Source organism: Enhydra lutris, unplaced genomic scaffold (genome assembly GCF_002288905.1).
Source record: "Enhydra lutris kenyoni isolate GAN:26980312 unplaced genomic scaffold, ASM228890v2 scaffoldscaffold47, whole genome shotgun sequence".
NCBI lineage: Eukaryota > Metazoa > Chordata > Mammalia > Carnivora > Mustelidae > Enhydra > Enhydra lutris.
Window position 1 is genome coordinate 14,227,425 of NW_019154131.1, and position 19,615 is coordinate 14,247,039.

Genomic DNA, 19,615 nt, shown 5'->3' on the forward strand with positions numbered 1-19,615 from the left:
GCTGCCAGTGCCCTGATCTTGGACTTCTCAGTCTCAAGAACTGTGAGAAATAAATTTCTGTTGTTTTTAAGCCACTCAGTCTATGGCATTCTGGTATAGTAGCTTGAATGGACTAAGACACAAATGATGAAAGTTTATTTAAGAGGAAGTAGGTAACCTGAATAGCGTATATGTTAAAGGAATTGAATTTATAGTTATAAAAACCTACCTCCAAAAAAAAACTCCAGACCCAGATGAGGTCACAGGTGAACTACCAAACATTTAAGAAGAAGTAATACCAGTTCTATACAAACTATCCCAGAAACTTGAAAAGGAGGGAATTCTTCCCAACTCATTCTGTGAGACTGTCAATACCTTGGTACCAAAACTGGATAAAGACGTAATTACAAGAAAAGAAAACTACAGACCAGTATCCCTTGTTAACATATAAAATTTCAAGCAAAATTTTAGCAAATAGAATTTAAGAATATATAAAGGGGATAATAGATCATGACCAAGTGGGGTTTATTTCAGGAATGCAGTGTTGATTAATAACTTGAAAATTAATCCTCGTCATTCACTGTGTTAAACAAAGAGAAAAGTTTCATGTCAGTAAATGCAGAAAAGTTTGTGATAAAGTCTAACATCTGCTCCTGATAGAAGTCTCAGGATTAGAAAGGAATTTTCTTAACTTGATAAAGAGCATTTACAGCAAACCTACAAGTAACAGGTATTTACTGATAAAAGACTGAATGATTTCCTTGTTAAGATTAGGGACAAAATGAAGATGTTTACTCTCAACATTTCTCTCCTTTTTTAAAAAAGAATGTATTGATTTAAGTAATGTCTACACCCAGCATGGGACTTGAACTCACAAATCGGAGATCAAGAGTCACATGCTCTACTGACTGAGCCCGCTAGGTGCCTCTCCTTTTTTTTCCTTTTAAATCAAAGAAATGTGTATTAAAACCTCTCTATACCAATTTTACTCCAACACAATAAACATAAATACAGTTGTAACACCCATTGGATCATAGATACACTACTGTTACGGTGGTAAATTGGTATATTCTTTTCCAAAGACACGAAGCATGTAATAATGGTTATACATGGGTTTATATACTCTGATCTAGAAAGCTGGTTCTGGGAGTTTACTCTGTAACTTACCTGAAGCCCCAGAAGGTGAATATGGAGAGATGCTTATTGATATATTCTCTTGTTTTTATTGTGGCAAATATGTATAACATTTATCATTTGTAAATATACACTTCAGTGGTGTTAAGTACATTGGCAGGGTTGTATAACCATTGGCACCGCTATGCTCAAAACTTTTCCATCATCCCCAACATAAACTCTGTACCCACTAAGCAGTAACTCTCCATTCTGTCCCCTCCCAGCCCCTGGTAACCTCTGCTTTATGTTTTCTGTATTTATTCAGTATACCTCATATAGGAACCATATAATATTTATTTGGTGCTTTCTGGGTTATTTCACTTAGCATAAAGTTTTCAGATTTCATCCATGTTACAGCATTTATCAAAATTCAATTCCTGGGGCGCCTGGGTGGCTCAGTGGGTTAAGCCGCTGCCTTCGGCTCAGGTCATGATCTCAGGGTCCTGGGATCGAGTCCTGCATCAGGCTCTCTGCTCAGCAGGGAGCCTGCTTCCCTCTCTCTCTCTCTCTCTCTCTCTCTCTGCCTGACTCTCCGTCTACTTGTGATCTCTCTCTGTCAAATAAATAAATAAAATCTTTAAAAAAAATTCAATTCCTTTTTACAACTGAATAATACTGTTGTATAGATATATCACATTAAATTTATTTACTTATATTTTGGATGGCTATTTGGGTTGTTTTTACTGTTTGGTTACTGTGAATAACGCTGCTGTGACTAGCGATGCTGAGCACCTTTTCATGTGCTTATGGTCATTTGTACATCTTTGGTCAGCATTTCTTCTGAACACTGTACTGAATGTTCCGCCTAGTACAGTAAGATAAAGAAATAAAAGGCATCTGTATTGGAAAGAAAGAAGTAAAATTGTCTTTATTCATAGATACATTATTATCTACGTAGAAAATTTGATGGTACCTACAAAATTCTGCAACTTGTAACTGTATGAAGATTGCACTGTATAAGGTCAAGATATAAAATTAAGTGTATCTCTGTGTAGTAGCAAAGAATAATTGGAAATTGAGCTAAAAAGGGAACAGCATCATTTATAATAGCATTAATTATTATGTATTTAAGCAAAATCTGATGTGAAGGACATAAGCTATAAACTATAAAACATTAATGAGAGAAAGTTTTACAAATCTCAATAAATGTAGAGATGAACCTTGTTTGTGGATTTGAAGACTCATCATTGACAGTCTTCCTTAAGTTGATCTGTGGTTTCAACACAATGCTAGTTAAAATCTTAGTAGGCTTTTTTTTGGGGGTGGGGAGGGATGTTGGTAGAAATGAACAGGCTGATTCTGAAATGCTTATTGAAATGTAAAGGACCTAAAACAGAATAATCAAAACAATTTTGAACAAGAACAGAGTTGAAGACTAACACTTCCTGATATCAAGATTTATTATAAAGCTACAGTAATCAAAATCATTTGGTACTGACATTAATAGACAAATAGGTCAGTGGAAGTAAAGAATCCAGAGATGAATATAAACATGTTGGGCAGTTGGTTTTTGACTAAAGGTACAGAGGCAGAACAGTAGGGAAAAGTTCCCTTTTTCAACCAGCGGTGCTGGAAAAATTGGATATCTGTATGTAAAAAGTGGATCTTTATTCAGACCTCACTATATACAAAAACTAACTCAAAATGGATCATAGACCTAAGTGTAAAACTTAAAATTATAAAACTTTTAGAGGAAAACATTGGAGAAAACCTTTGTGACCTTAGATTAGATAGTGATTTCTTAAATATGATACCACAGGCATGCCCCATAAAAGAACAGGTTGGTAAACTGAACTTCAAAAATAAAAACTTCTGCCTTTCAAAAGGTACTACTGTTAGATTAAAAAGACGAGTCAAAGATTGGGAGAAAATATGTGCTAAGTATATGCCTGATAAATGATTTTTCTATAGAATATATAAGGAACTTCAGAGGCGCCTGGGTAGCTCAGTTGGTTAAGCGCCTGTCTTCTGCTCAGGTTATGATCATGAGATTGTGGGATCAAGTCCTGCGCCAGGCTCCCTGCTCAGCAGAGATATGATCATGAGATTGTGGGATCGAGTCCTGCGCCAGGCTCCCTGCTCAGCAGAGATATGATCATGAGATTTTGTGGGATCGAGTCCTGCGCCAGGCTCCCTGCTCAGCAGAGAGCCTGCTTTTCTCTCTCCCTCTGCTGCCACCTCCCCCCACCTCCACCCCCACTTGTGTTCTCTCTGTTTCTTTCTGTGTCAAATAAATACATAAATAAACCTTAAAAAATATTAAAGAACTTTAAAAACTCAAGAATGGGGGTGCCTGGGTGTGGCTCAGTTGGTTGACCGTCTGACTCTGGGTTTGACTTAGACGGTGATCTCGGGGTTGTGAGATTGAGCCCCATGTGGGGCTCTGCTATCAGCGGGGAGTCTCCTTGTCCCTCTCCCTCCCCTTTGCCTTTTCCCCTCTACTCCTTCCCCTGCTAGCACACAAGCTTTCTCCTTTTCTCTCTCTCTAAAAGAAATAAATAAATAAATAAATAAAAACTTAAAAACAAACAAAAAACAACTAAAGAATGAGTAAACAAACAGACCAAGTAGAAAATAGGCAATGATTTGAACAGAAGCTTCACTGAAGAAAATACATGGGTGGAAAATAAGCACATGAAAATGGGGTTAACATCACTAGTCATTAGAAACATGCAGTTCAGTGGGTACCTGGTAGCTCAGTCAGATAAGCACCTAACTCTCTCAGAGTTGTGAATTCAAGCCCTGAGTTGGGCTTCATACTAGTTGTGGAACCTACTTTAAAAAAATAAAAAGCAAATTAAAATGATAGTAAGTATCACTTTAGGCATATTAGAGTTACCTACATTTAAAAGACTGACCGAATGGAGCTGTAGGGAGGAATTGGGACAACTGGAAGTCTCACATACTGATGGCAGGAATATGAAATGGTATACTCACTCTAAGAAGGTGTTTGGCCGTTTTTTAGAACTATGTATACCTAGCGGGTGATGCAGTCCTTTCGTCTTAAGAATGACCTAAGGTGAATGAAAGCTTATGTCCGTAAGGCTGATACATGGGTGTTTATGACAGCTTTATTTGTAGTAACTCCAAACTGAAAATAACCCAAATGTCTTAGTAAGGTCAGGAGGTAAACATATTGTGATGTACTCAGCAGTGGAATAATGCTTTGCAATAAAAAGGAATGAGGGGCTCCTGGCTGGCTCCGTCGGTAGGGCAGATGAATCTTCATCTCCAGGTTGTGAGTTGGGTATAGAAATTACTTAAAAAAAAATTTAAAAAATAAAAAAGGAAAGAACTACTGTTATAAATAACAGCATGAATGACTCTCAAAATAGTTACAAAGAAAGGTAGACAAAAAAGAATGCATGCTATAGGTGGCGCCTGGGTGGCTCCGTGGGTTAAGGCCTCTGCCTTCAGCTCGGGTTGTGATCCCAGAGTCCTGGGATAGAGCCCTGAGTCGGGCTCTCTGCTCAGCAGGGAGCTTGCTTCCCTTCCTCTCTCTCTGCCTGCCTCTTTGCCTACTTGTGATCTCTGTCAAATAAGTAAATAAAATCTTAAAAAAAAAAGAATGCATACTATATGATTCCATATATATCAGTTCTAAAAACTATAGTGACAAAGCAGATTACTCATTGCCTGGGGAGGAAGAGATATGAGGGGGTATATGAAAATTCAGGGTTTGGATGGATATGTTTACTGTCTTGATTGTGGTAATGATTTCACAGGTATATATATTTACGAAAATTTACACTGTAAATATGTACATTTTATTGGATATAAATTGTACTTAAAGTTTTAATTTTGATTTTTAATTTTTTGGAAGATTTTGTTGATTTATTTGTCAGAGATCACAAGAAGGCGGGGTGGGCGGAGCATGTTCCCTGCTGAGCAGAGAGCCCCACAAGGGGCTCAATCCCAGGACTCTGAGCTCGTGACCTGTGACCTGAGCTGAAGGCAGAGGCTTAACCCGCTGAGCCACCCACCCAGGCCCCAAATAAAGTTGATTTTATTTTTTTATTTTTTTTATTTTTTTTAAAGATTTTATTTATTTATTTGACAGAAGGAGATCACAAGTAGGCAGAGAGGCAGGCAGAGAGAGAAGAAGGGAAGCAGGCTCTCCGCTGAGCAGAGAGCCTGATGCGGGGCTCGATCCCAGGACCCTGAGATCATAACCTGAGCTGAAGACAGATGCTTTAACCCACTGAGCCACCCAGGCGCCCTAAAGTTGATTTTAAAAAGCACATGAAATCCGTGAAAATATTTAAAACCTTAGAAACCTAATTTTATTTTTAGAGGTGCCAAGTTTAGAGATAATAGAAATCTTGACTCAATGTTCATAATCTCTGGGTTTCTACCATGTATTATCTAAGTCTCTTAATATGTGTTTTATATATAATTTTGTCTTCTTTGGTTATAGTATTTTATGCCTTATCTGTATTTACATAGGAAATACATAATGACTTCTGAACTTACTTAGTTTACATGGTGTTCTTTTTTTTTTTTTTTAATTTTTTTTAAAGATTTTATTTATTTATTTGACAGAGAGATCACAAGCAGGCAGAGAGGCAGGCAGAGAGAGAGGAGGAAGCAGGCTCCCCTAGAGAGCAGAGAGCCCGATGCGGGGCTCGATCCCAGCACTCTGAGATCATGACCTGAGCCAAAGGCAGCGGCTCAACCCACTGAGCCACCCAGGCACCCCACATGGTGTTCTCATAAAGTTCCTTTTCCATAAGGACCAGACTCCTAACTGGATTAGGAGACCAGTTTGATCATATTTATTACTATTACCTTTATTATTATTATTTTTTTGTCTTAGACCTTGACTTAATTTATGATGAACTCAATTCATTTGTTTAAATGTGAAGCTTAGCCTTACGAATTTGGTAACCAGAAGAGAAGGATTTTTTTTAAATGGTCTGAATTTGATTTATTAAGTGCATTTGCTGAAGCACCATAGCCCGTTAGATTATCCTGACAGTTTCATTATTCTTCACAGGGCCTTGGCACATGAGAGGATCATAGTTGCCTTACAAATGAGTTGATTCTGTAAACTTGTACTTGGAGTAGGTAAAAGCTGACAAGACAATAACGAAACAGGCTGCTTCTCTGGAAGGACAGCAGTTGGATTATAAATCCAGCTGGGAGTGTGCTGGGTCATCACTGTTAACTCAGGAGTATTTGACTTTAGGAAGTCAAGATGAAGTGTCTTATTTAATGGATGTCTTTTTTCTTTTTTTCCTCTTCTAGGAAATACAGTAGCAACCATGATAGAAGATAAAGGGCCAAGAGTGACTGACTACTTTGTTGTGGCAGGTCTCACGGACACATCTACTCTTTTAGATCAAGAACTAAATCGTTTAGATACTAAGTCAACGGGGCCCAAAGCTCCCATTACAGACATTGCAGTTATTAACAAATCTGCTGGGGAAACAGTACCTGAAGGTTACACCTGTGTTGAAGCCACTCCATCAGCTCTCCAAGCAAATTTGAACTATGGAAGTCTGAAAAGCCCAGAACTTTTCCTCTGTTACAAGAGAGCAAGAGATAAACCACCCCTTACCGACATTGGGTATGGTGACTTACTTTCTTTTGCTATAGTGAAGGAAATAACATTTATTTAAAGTGCATGGAAATAGAAATTTTAAATCCTTGATAGTTCTGTTACTTATTACTTCAGGATCGAGTTTAGTAAGATATTACATATCTCTATCCACCCTTACTGAATTTCTGTGCATTGTACTTGAATCATTAGATCATTTCCTTTCAGAAGATTGAAATGAAGGCATTGGAGCCTGAAATATGATTCCACTTCTCTTGTACTTTTCAGATAAGCTTAGTAATTGAAAATAAAAGAGCAAGAAGCTATAATAAAAGACTATATTTTTAAGGAGCTACTTAGGTTATGTGATGAGGTTTTGTGAAGCCCTGAACTCCTTTAACAAAGGAACATGCCTGTTTAAAAAACAAAACAAAAAACTGTGCTGTGTGGATTTTAGTCCCAGAGGGAGGAGGTATTTACAATTTAGAATGAGTGTAGTTGTTACAAGGTATTTAGTATCTAGTCCACAGCCAGAGAAGTACATTCTTTGTAAAAGCCCTTTTCCCAAAAATGTCTACATTGACCCTCTTTTGTAAATGAGATGCTTTTAGGATACCTATAATTACTACTTTAATTGGTATACATGTCATGTATTAAGCTGTTCTGATTATTATAGTAAAAACATACAGGATTTGAGAGCATCTTAGGAAGTATTTGGGATCAGCTTGTCCATTTATGTAAAACACGAAGTTGGAATTTTGGTGGGGATTGCATTTAATCTATAGATTAAATTATGGAGTACTACCGTCTTTATACCAGTTAAATCTTCTAACTTATGAATGTGAGTTATCTTTCCCTTTATTTAGATCTTTAGTATCTTTCAGCAGTGTTTTGTAGTTTTTAGTGTACAAGTCTTTCACTTTTTTTTTTTTTAAAGATTTTATTTATTTATTTGACAGACAGAGATCACAAGTAGGCAGAGAGGCAGACAGAGAGAGAGAGAGAGGTGGAAGCAGGCTCCCTGCAGAGCAGAGAGCACGATGTGGGGCTCGATCCCAGGACACTGGGACCATGACCTGAGCAGAAGGCAGAGGCTTTAACCCACTGAGCCACCCAGGTGCCCCAGTCTTTCACCTTTTAATTCGTTTTATTCCTATGTATCTTATTCTTTTGGATTCTATTAAAAATGGGATTGTTTTCTTGATTTCTTTTTAGATTGTTCATTGCTGTTGTATACAAACACAGCTGAATATTAATTTCATGTGTTAATCTTATACCCTGCAAGTTTGCTGAATTTGTTAGCTCTAATAGCTTTCTTTTGGATATTCAGGGATTTTTAAAAAATATATAGGATCATGTTGTCTGCAAATATAGCAAGTTTTACTCCTTCCTTTGCAGTTTGTTGTATTTGCTCCCTTGTCTTATTGCTCCATCTAGAACTTAACGTACAGTGTTGAATAGCAGTAGCGAAAACAGACATTCTTGGCTCATTCCTGATCTTAGGTGGAAAGCTTTCAGTCTTTCACCCTTGAATATGATATTAGCTGTGGGTTTTTCATTAATGCCATTTATCGTATTAAGAAAGGTCCCTTCTGTTTCTGATTTTATGAGAGATTTTGTCATGAAATTGTGTTGGATATTTTTCAGATGCTTTCTTTGTCAATTGAGATCATGCAGGCATTTCCTTCTTTCTATTAATGTGATGTATTACATTGATTTTCTTATGTCAAATCTCTTACTGTCATCACAATACCACATTGTAGAAATGATTGATTACTTAATATCATCATATATCCAAATTTTCCTGATTGTCTCATGAAGTTGTTGTTGTTTTTTTTTAATGATTGCTGGTCTGTCTTTTCTTCTCTTTTTTTAAAGATTTTATTTATTTATTTGATGGAGAGAGAGATCACAAGTAGGCAGAGAGGCAGGCAGAGAGAGAGAGGGGGAAGGAGGCTTCCCGCTGAGCAGAGAGCCCGGTGTGGGGCTCAATCCCAGGACCCTGAGATCATGACCTGGGCCAAAGGCAGAGGCTTAACCCACTGAGCCACCCAGGCGCCCCATGGTGTTTCCGATAATAATTGTTCAGATATTAAGAAAGGTAATGAGTTGTTCCATTTGACCGCCACTTGTTGTCTTTGTCATCTCCTCTACTTTTGCAGTTGAGCTCTGGGGAAGTGGTCCTAGGTCCTCATTATGTTCAGATTTCTGAAGTCAAAGGATGATTTGTCGTTCTCTTACCTGACATTTTTGCACCATCCGTCTGACTCCTTTAGTATTGGCCACCTTGTTGAGCTCTGTGGTTCTCCTTCAAGTCAATACAGTTAGGATGGTGGTCATATAGCTTTATAGGATCTCTGGGAACAGGAGCCAAGTTAGAAAGGGTTGAGAAATGATTGGAATTGGATTAATAGAGCTTTTTGAAAGCGTGACTTTGAGAGAGAGAGAAGGTAGTTATGGGCCTTGCTATTCAAAATGTGGTCGTTGAACCAGTATCATCTGTAAGGCCTGGGAACATGTTAGAACTTCAGAGTCTCAGGCACTGCTCCAAACCTCCTGACTTAGAATCTGTATTTTGACAAAATCCGCAGAAGCAACTGTTGAGGATACCTGGGGGGTAAGGCAATATGGAGTCATGGGCTGTTTTTTAACTTTCTTCCAGAGGATAACCTTGAACACTTTATTTGAAGGAGATAAACCAGTGGAAAAGAAAGGGTAAAAATAAAAGAATAAGGAGATATTTGATAGAATAAAATGATGAAACAGATTGAAGGGGTAATGTCAGCAGCATTGGTGACTGCATTAGCCTTTAATGGGAGGGGCTTTTCCTTAGAGAAGGGGCAAGTAGGTTAAAATTGGTAATTCAGGACATGTGTAATGGTTTTACGATAGTTCTTTTCATTTTTTCCACGAGTTTCTTAAGAAGATAGGTAATATCTATAGAAGGATGGGTATAGTGTAAAGTTTTGGTAATATCAATGTCAGTTGGTGGAAATCAAGCCAGGGACATAACTTGTGTTTCAGGCTCCAATGTTGACTGTTAGCTGTCTCTAAAGAACATCTTTTCATATCCTCCTCCTCATCCCCCCACGATGCAGTCACGATTGAAAGGATTTGTAGCTTTCAAAGATTGTTGTTGCTTGTGGTTCAGGGACACAACTTGAAATGATGACTTATATAATTATGCTTAGATACTTTCAGATTGCAGGTCACTCTTTCATATACATCTTGTAGTTCCCCAAGTTTACAGATCCAGGTTTCCCAGAGTGTAGGTTGTCTTTTAGTTAATCATGCTGGTAAATTTTTCTTTCCAGATCAGATAATTGTTAATATCTGGTGACTGCAGTATTTTGACCTGTCCACCCCACTTTCCCCCCATTTAGGCATGTGAGTGAGGAGATGAGATACTCATCAGGGTTTTTTTTTTTAGAAAAATGTTATTTAAGTTTAAAGTATAAAGACCTGATATTCCCCCATAACATCAAATACTCTGTGAAGTATAATTTAAATAGTACAATATAGGGGCACCTGGGTGGCTCAGTGGGTTGGGCCTCTGCCTTCGGCTCAGGTCATGATTTTGGGGTCCTGAGATCGAGCCCCACGTGAGGATCTCTGCTCAGCGGGGAGCCTGCTTCCCCCTCTGTCTCTGCCTGCCTCTCTGCCTCTTGTCAAATAAATAAATAAAATCCTTAAATAATACAATATATTATCTTATGTGTCAGATATGTTTATTAAGATAAAGAATCATAAATTACTGTATACTTTTCTTATTTTCCCCCATTTATCAGGTTCATTGATTTAAAAAATATATTTTTATTTATTTGAGAGAGTGAGAGTGCACGTGTACACGAGAGAGAGAGCATGCACTCCCACGCGTGAGCAGAAGGGGTAGGGATAGAGGGAGAGGGAGAAGCAGACTCTCTGCATAATTTTTCTATTATTTATTGACATTGTGCAGAGTCTTGCCATTTGTCTTATAGAATGTCCCCCACTCTACATTCATCTGATTGTTTCTTCATTATGTAGTTTAACTTAGTATCTTATTGTCAGTTTACTGGATGTTAGTTTTAAAGTCTCAATTAAATTTATGAATATTTTTAGCAAGAATACTTACAGGTAGGAAGGGATGTAGTGTCCGTTGTCCCATAATTAGTGATGTGTTCAGTTCAGTCACTTAGTTAAGATGGAATTGCCAGATATCTTTTGTTATTTTCATTGTTATTTAAGTAATTTGTGGAGTTTTGGGCCTTGTTAAATACCTGGTTCCCTAGTTCCTTTTCACCTCTCATTTTTTAGGATCCTTTGATCATTGCCTGAATTAGATCTTGTATGGCAGGGGATGTAAAATGAGACTTTTCTAATTCTATCATTTAAAAAATAAATTTTTGCGCCTGGGTGGCTGGCTCAGTGGGTTAAAGCCTCTGCCTTCGGCTCAGGTCATGATCTCAGGGTCCTGGGATCGAGCCCCGCATCGGGCTCTCTGCTCAGCAGGGATCCTGCTTCCTCCTCTCTCTCTGCCTGCCTCTCTGCCTATTGTGATCTCTGTCTGTCAAATAAATAAATAAAAATCTTTAAAAAAAAAAAATAAATTTTTTAACTGGCAGTTTTCTCAGAGAGCTTGAATGAAGATCTTTCTATTCTCTCTCTCTTTTTTTTTTATTGTTTTGAGAATAACTAAGAAACTGGATTTTAATTTATTCTGTGTGATAAAAACCTATTATAATCTTTAGTCTGTTTGCTCCTATGGTCCCAGGTTTGGCCACTGGGAACCCTTTCCAGCTGATTGCTTTGCCAAACAAAATCTGGATTTGTGTGTTTTCATTGTTACTGAGGTGTCATATATATACATACATACACACACACATACATACATATGTTCATATATATATGTGCTCCTTGTCCTTGGAATAAGACCTATCAAGCATTTACAGAGTACTTACGGTGTTAAAAAACTGTATGAAGCAGTGTTTCTGTGTGGTTATGTTATCCATTTGTTATACAGTATGCAGTTAGGTTCATCTGTTTCTATTTGTGTTAAACTTGTTTTAGAAATATTTTCTGTTAATATGGAAAATATTGTCACAGCTCAAAAAATGTAAAAAGATATATTTAGAGAAGTATTGCTTCAGTCTTTGTTTCCTTGACTTTTTTCTCTATACTTTCTGCCCTCTTCTCCCCTGTTAATGCACTTTTTGATTTATCCTTTCACTGTGTTTTTACAAAAATAAACACATAAGTGTATTTTTATTTCTTCCTCTTAAACAAACCATAAATACAGTATACACTATTTTACACTTTGCTTTTGTTACCCAACAGTATATCCTCGGAATGACTCTGTATTTGAACACGGAGGTCTTTCTCATTTTTTTGTAACTCTGTAGTACCTGTTTGTGTGGATGTATGTACTTTATTCATCCAAACCTCTGTTGATGGACACTTGGGTTCTGTCCAGTCTTGTGCTATGACAAGAATGCTTTGGTGAATAACTGTGTATGTATTATTACATATTTGTAGAAGTGTATTTTCAGGTTGTCCTGGAAGGGCATTGCTGTGATAAAAGATAAATGCATGCATAATTCTCTTAAATCTTACCACATTTCTCTCCATTGTGTCATGCGACTATCAATATATGATATATGTGCTTCTTTTCCTCAGTCCTAACCACAAAATAGGTGATCAAATTTTTGAATTTTTGTCAGTCTCACAGTCGAGAGGCTGACAAAAATTTAAAAGTTCGATACTGACAAAAATTCAAAAATTTGATCATCTATTTTGTGTCAGTAATTTTAATGAGATTATTTTTTCATTTGTTTAAGGACCATTTTTCATTTTTTCTTTTGTGAATTGTTAATGTCTTTTGGCACTGATTTTGTTTATGTCTTTTTAACAACGGGTTTTTGGGATGCCTGGTGGCTCAGTTGGTTGAGTGTCTGCCTTCGGCTCAGGTCGTGATCCCAGGGTCCTGGGATTGAGTCCCACATTGGGAACTCTGCTTCTCCCCTGCCTGCCGCTCCCTCTGCTTGTGCTTGTGCACTCTCTTGCTCTATCTGACAAATAAATGAAATCTTAAAATATAATAAAAAAAATAAAAACAGGTTTGGGCTTGGTTTGTTTGTTTTTTATAGTACTTTTTTATGTATTAGGAAGATGAACTTTTTGTGAAATAAGTTTCCGGATGTTTTCTTCAGGTTTATAATATGTCTTTTCACTTACATTTTTTTCATGTAGAGTTTACTTGATGAAGTTTTTTTTCTTTTCTTTTTTAGATTATTTATTTACTTATTTGACACAGAGAGAGAGAGAGAGAGATCACACATAGGCAGAGAGGAAGGGGGATGGAGGCTCCCCGCAGGGAGCCTGTTGTGGGGCTCAAACCCAGGACCCTGAGATCATGACCTGAGCCGAAGGCAGAGGCTTTAAGCCACTGAGCTACCCAGGCACCCCAGAAGTTTATTTTATTGCTTCTGGATTTTGAGTCAGTAGTTAGTAGCCATTTTTTTCCATAGTAGCCATATTTTTCCCAGTGCTAAGTTTTCTTTTAGTACTAGTATGTTTTCATTCTTGACATTTATTTTTTTTAAAGATTTTATATATTTATTTATTTGTCAGAGAGAGCACAAGCAGGGGAGCAGCAGGCAGGGCAGGCAGAGCAGGCAGAGGGAGAAGCAGGCTCCCCACTGAGCAAGGAGCCCCAGGACCCTGGGATCATGACCTGAGCCGAAGGAAGCAGCTTAACCCACTGACATTTCCATTCTTGACGTTTATATCTGTGATCTACTGGAGCTTTATCTGGTATATGGTGTGAAGTTCAGATACACAATTTTATTTTTTTCCCAAATGGCAGTTCAGTTATTCAAGCACTGCTTATTACTATTAAAAGCCCATATTTCTCACAGTATATTGAGATGTCACCTTTATCCATTTCTGGTATTTCTTTTTTGTTCGTTGTTCTTTCTATTGACTCACTTGCCAGTACTATCCTGATTTAAATATAGAGGCTTTATACTGTATTTTAATATTTAGTTGAGTTTTATCAGTTTTATTGAGATATAATTCAGATATCACACAATTCATCCCTTTCAGGTATACAATTTATTGGTCTTTAGTATATTCACGGATTTGTGCAGCTATTATAGCTAATTTTAGAACATTTTCATCCCCCTAAAAGGAGACCCTGTATTCACCAGCAGCCATTCTCTAATGTCCCTTTCCACCCTCTAGCCCTAGGCAACTACTGATCTACTTTTTGTCTCCATAGATGTGCTTATTCAGGGCATTTCATGTAAATGGAATCATACTACTTGTGGTCTTTTTTTTTGTGTAGATTCTTTCAGTTAACATGGTTACAAGACATTGATCTTGTACCTTGTATTAGTACTTCATTGCCCTTTTTTTTTTTTTTAAGTTTATTTATTTAAGTAATCTCTGCACCCATTGTGGAATTCAAACTTGTGATCCTGAGATCAAGAGTCAAATGCTCTTCTGACTGAACCAGGCAGGCACACCTGTACTTCACTGCCTTTTTTTTTTTTTTTTTTAAGATTTTATTTATTTATTTGACAGAAAGAGAGATCACAAGTAGGCAGAGAGAGAGGGGAGGAAGCAGGCTCCCTGCGGAGCAGAGAGCCCGACGTGGGGCTGGATCCCAGGACCCTGGGACCATGACCTGAGCCGAAGGCAGAAGCTTTAACCCACTGAGCCACCCAGGCGCCCCTGTACTTCACTGCTTTTTATTGCTGGACAATATTCTGTTATATGCGCATGGCGCATTTTATGTATCTTTCCAGTAGTTGGTGGACTTAGATTGTTTCCACTTTTTGGCTGTTATGAATAATGCTGTTAAATGTGTATTTGCATACCAGTGTTTGTGCAGATGGATGTTTTCATTTCTCTTGGGTATATATCTAGAAGTAGAATTGCTGAGTTATACAGAAACTCCATGCTTAACCCTTTGAGGAACCACTGGACTGTTTTCCAAAGCAGTGTTGCTTCCCACCAGCATTGTACAGAGATTCCAGTTTCTCTATACTCTCATCTTACCAGCACTTGTAATTATGTCTTTTGATTATAGCCTCCCCAGTGTATATGAAGTGGTTCGTATCTTATTGTGGTTTTGATTTGCAGTCCCCTAATGGCCAGGATGTTGAGTCTCTTTTCATGTGCTTTTGGCCATATCTTCTATGGAGAAATGCCTATTTAGATTTTTTTCCCACTTAAAAAAAAAAAGTGTCTTATTTTAATAATTTTAGTTTTACAGAAGAGTTTTTAAGGATAGTACAGACAGTTCTCATATATTCTTTGTCAGCCCTGTATCCATTTTTAAATTGCTATTTATCTTTTTATATTTATTTGTAAGAGTTCTTTATGTATTCTGGAAAGGATTTTCTAATAAGATATATGATTTGCAAATATTTTCTTGCATTTTATTGGTTGTCTTTCCACTTTCTTTCTTTTTTTTTTTTTAATTTATTTGGCCGACAGAGATCACAAGTAGGCAGAGAGGCAGGCAGAGAGAGAGGAAGGAAATCAGGCTCCCCGCCGAGCAGAGACCCCCCGATGTGGGGCTTGATCCCAGGACCCCGGGACCATGACTCGAGCTGAAAGCAGAGGCTTTAACCCACTGAGCCCCCCAGGCGCCCCGTCTTTCCACTTTCTTGATGGCATCACTTGTGGAACATAAGTTTTTTATTTTGATGAATCCAGTTTTTATTTTATTTTTTTTAACATTTTTAAAAAAATTTTTTTTATTTTATTTGACAGATAGAGATCACAAGTAAGCAGAGAGGCAGGCAGAGAGAGAGAGAGGAGGAAGCAGGCTCCCTGCCGAGCAGAGAGCCCGATGCGGGGCTTGATCCCAGGATCCTGGGATCATGACCTGAGCCGAAGGCAGAGGCTTTAATCCACTGAGCCACCCAGGCGCCCGATGAATCCAGTTTTTAAATTTTTTTTTTGTCACTTGTGCTTTGGTATCCTGTATAAGGCTTTGTCAAACCCAAGGTCACAAATTTTTATTCCTGTTTTTTTCCTAAGTTTTATAGTTCTCTTACATTTAAGTGTTTGATCCATATCTGGTATGTAGTGTAAGGAAGGGATCCAACTTCTTTTTCTCTTGCGTTCTTATTTATTTATTTATTTTTAAAAATATTTTATTTATTTAATTGACAGAGAGAGATCACAAGTAGGCAGAGAGGCAGGCAGAAAGAGAGGGGGAAGCAGGCTCCTCGCTGAGCAGGGAGCCCGATGCGGGGTTCGATTCTAGGACCCTGAGATCATGACCTGAGCCAAAGGCAGAGGCTTAACCCACTGAGCCCCCCAGGTGCCTCTTTCTCTTGCATTTGATATGCAGTTGTCCCAGCACCATTTGTTGAAAAGACTATTTTTTTCCTATTGAATTTTCTTGGCAGTCTTGTTAAAATCAATTGACTAAATGGATGGGTTTAATTCTGCACTGCCCATGCCATTTCATTGATCTAAATGTTTATCCTTGTGGCAGTAACACATGGTGCGGATGACTAGATTTGTAGTAAGTTTGAAATGGGGGGAGTGTGAATCCTCCAAATCCTCCTTATTTTTCCAGATTAGGCAATCTGAGTCCCTTGCATCTGGGTATGAGCTTAGGCTCATGTTACCAATTTCTACACAAGAAAGCAGCTAGGATTTAGATGGGCATTTTGTTGACTCTGTAGATCTCTTCAGGAAATATTGACATCTTACCAAATATTAGGTGTTTTTAATCCATGACCATGGGATGCCTTTTTATTTATTAGCTCATCTCTAATTTCTTTAAACCATGTTTTATAGTTTCAGTTCATATAATTTTTATATATATTTCTTTTCAGTCAGAGGATTTTTAAAGGTGAAGTTTGGACAGGAATTATGAAGGAAAATTTTGTGAAAACGTCTGAATGCTTGATCTAGGAATCAACCTAAGGATGCTTATTGTGCGGTTTCATATGTTTTTTGTAAAAAGTGGTAAAAAAAATCAGGTTGTTTGGGATCTTATTTACTTTTCTTAAAATTACATTCCAGCTCTTGAAAAATAGTAAAGGGATCTATAATTCCCAAAGTAGTAATCTTACTTTTGGTTCATAATTAAGATTTGAGAAACAGTAGAAGAACCCCTCCCACCATTTTTTTGTTTGTTGAAAACCAGCTTTTAACTTGTATTTATTTATTTCTCCCCTCCCTGCCTTGCAGAGTTTTATATGAAGGGAAAGAAAGGCTTATTCCAGGATGTGAAGTGATCCAAGCCACACCCTATGGTCGCTGTGCCAATGTCAACAATAGTTCAACTACTTCACAAAGAATCTTTATCACTTATCGAAGGGCTCCTTTAATTCGACCCCAGAATTCCTTGGCTGTAACTGATATCTGTGTTATTGTAACCAGTAAAGGAGAAACCCCTCCTCATACTTTCTGCAAAGTTGACAAAAACTTAAATTGTGGAATGGTAAGAATACAGTTGTTTCATTTTCAGTTTTATATGTACGGGCTCCCACCCCCGAAAATAGGATAATTTTTGTACTCCTGTTTATTATTGGGTGTAGAATTTACTCTGCTTATATTTTTTGTGGTTTTTATTATTTTTAGATCTGTAACTTCTATGATTCATAATAGTTTCGAAAATCCTTAGCTATCTGATTTTTAGAATAATTTCATTGAGAAAATAAATACTTAAAATCAGGGATTCAAAAAAATTTTTTTTTGGTATGTGCTAATATTGCCTGTGTTACATCAATACAGATGTTTTATTACCTTTTGAGTTTCACTGGTGTCTTCATGGACAACCACAGGGAGACTGGACAGGAACTTCCTATTTATTTATTTATTTATTTATTTAAATTGTTGTAGTTTTACATTCTTGCTTTCCTAAGTTTTATAGTTCTAGCTCTAGGTGGGCTCCATACGCAACATGGGGTTTTGAACTCACAACTCCAAGAACAAGAGTAACATGCTCTACCAAGCATGCTGGGCCTCCCCACTCTCTACATACTCATTTTTTTTTTTAGATTTTTTTTTTTTTTATTTGTCAGAGAGAGAGAGAGAGCGCAAGCGGGCACAGGCAGACAGAGTGGCAGGCAGAGGCAGAGGGAGAAGCAGGCTCCCTGCCAAGCATGGAGCCTGATGTGGGACTTGATCCCAGGACGCTGGGATCATGACCTGAGCCGAAGGCAGCGGCTTAACCAACTGAGCCACCCAGGCGTCCCTATATACTTATTTTTTTTAAAGGGCTCTAATGAACAAGAACATGGAACATAGACCTTTGATTTATAATTTTATGAGACTGAGGTTTACTGTTGGGTCAGATTTATTCTGAAAAATATCTTTTTTTTTTTTTTTAAAGATTTTATTTATTTATTTGACAGAGAGAAAGATCACAAGTAGGCAGAGAGGCAGGCAGAGAGAGAGGGGGAAGCAGGCTCCCCGCTGAGCAGAGAGCCCGAAGGCAGAGGCTTAACCCACTGAGCCACCCAGGTGCCCCTGAAAAGTATCTTTAAATAAAACTATTATTAGCTTTAGTGAGATACAGGCAAAGATGACTAACTAATGTATCCTGGGTATTGGTCAAGACAGTTTGCCTCTGGAGGTAATGACTTCATAGTACCTCAGTTACCTTCATAATACTAGTCTGGGCTCCAGGGCCCACTCAGCTTTGTGTCGTTTCTTTCAGAGTGTCTGATTACAGCATTCTAAACTTTTCGAAACTGTTTTATGTCAGTTTAATTTTGCAGCAGATTTTTTTTTAATCCTTTCTTTTAATATTCCGAATTTCATGTTTTGCTGTGTTTTGTAGTCTGTAGTCTTTAAAAAAAAAAAAAGATTTATTCATTCATTTGAAAGAGAGAGAATGTACAAGCATTCATGGGTCGGAGGAGGGGCAGAAGGAGAGGGAGAGAGAGAATCTCAAGCACACTTCCCGCTGAGCATGGGGCCCAACATGGGGCTTGATCCCAGGACCCCAAGATCACAACCTTAACTGAAACCAAGAGTCGGGCACTCAACCAACTGAGCCTCCCTAAGCCTCCCAGGCACCCCTGTAGTCTGTTTGATAAACATGTTTTAAATAGATTTCACTGATAATCAGAACCTTTAGAAGATATAAAAAAAAATCAATTTAGGGTCACCTGGGTGGCTCAGTGGATTAAAGCCTCTGCCTTTGGCTCAGGTAATGATCTCAGGGTCCTGGGATGGAGCCCCACATCAGGCTCTTGGCTCAGCAGGGAGCCTCTTCCCCCTCTTTCTCTGCCTGCCTCTCTGCCTACTTGTGATCTCTCTCTCTCTCTCTCTGTCAAATAAATAAATAAAGTCTTTTTAAAAAATCAATTTATTTTCACTCTTTGGTCCTTTTTAAACATAATTTATATTTTACAGTGGGGTTCCAGTGTATTTCTGTGTTATAAGAAGTCTGTGCCTGCTTCTAATGCAATAGCATATAAAGCTGGTGAGTAAATTAAAAAATAATTGTTACTCTAGTTATTGTTGTACATTAACATTTGCTTAGAAACCATAATGTAGTGGTCATCATGTTCACCTAAGATTTTTGTTTGGTTAGAAGAGACAGTGTATGCCCCCTTATGTGGTTTATGGGGTTATTCAATTCATAAATTGAATTAATCTATAATATTAGCATGTAAAGGCACAAGTTTCCTTAAATATGTTACATACTACAAGGTATATTAATATTATACCCTCCCCCAAACATGTTGTTAAATAGAAATTACCATCCCAGTAAGCATTGGTGAAATGAACATTCAGGCTTTTAGTCTACACCAATAGATTTAACAATTCAATGGAAAACTGCTTACTCTCTCTGACCTTTTTATTTTGGCAATCAGAAAGGTGTCAAACTGCATCTTTACTTCTTATATTTCCTTCTCTTATCTCTGTGTGTCTGATTTGAAACCTCATGTTACTTGCCATGAA

General features: G+C 37.7%; 1 protein-coding gene across 4 annotated transcripts in view; it reads left to right on the plus strand.

The window, feature by feature from the left end:
- The window catches only part of LOC111156566 (DENN domain containing 4C), a 153,106-nt gene that overhangs the window by 39,112 nt on the left and 94,379 nt on the right, over positions 1 to 19,615 (plus strand). For all 4 annotated transcript variants that reach the window (XM_022517541.1, XM_022517544.1, XM_022517543.1 and 1 more), the window contains exons 2-4: positions 6,400 to 6,721; positions 16,889 to 17,141; positions 19,064 to 19,133. In XM_022517541.1, the coding sequence (XP_022373249.1) occupies positions 6,417 to 6,721; positions 16,889 to 17,141; positions 19,064 to 19,133 (628 nt within the window). In that variant the 5' untranslated portion in view covers positions 6,400 to 6,416. The remainder of the gene's footprint in view (positions 1 to 6,399; positions 6,722 to 16,888; positions 17,142 to 19,063; positions 19,134 to 19,615) is intronic.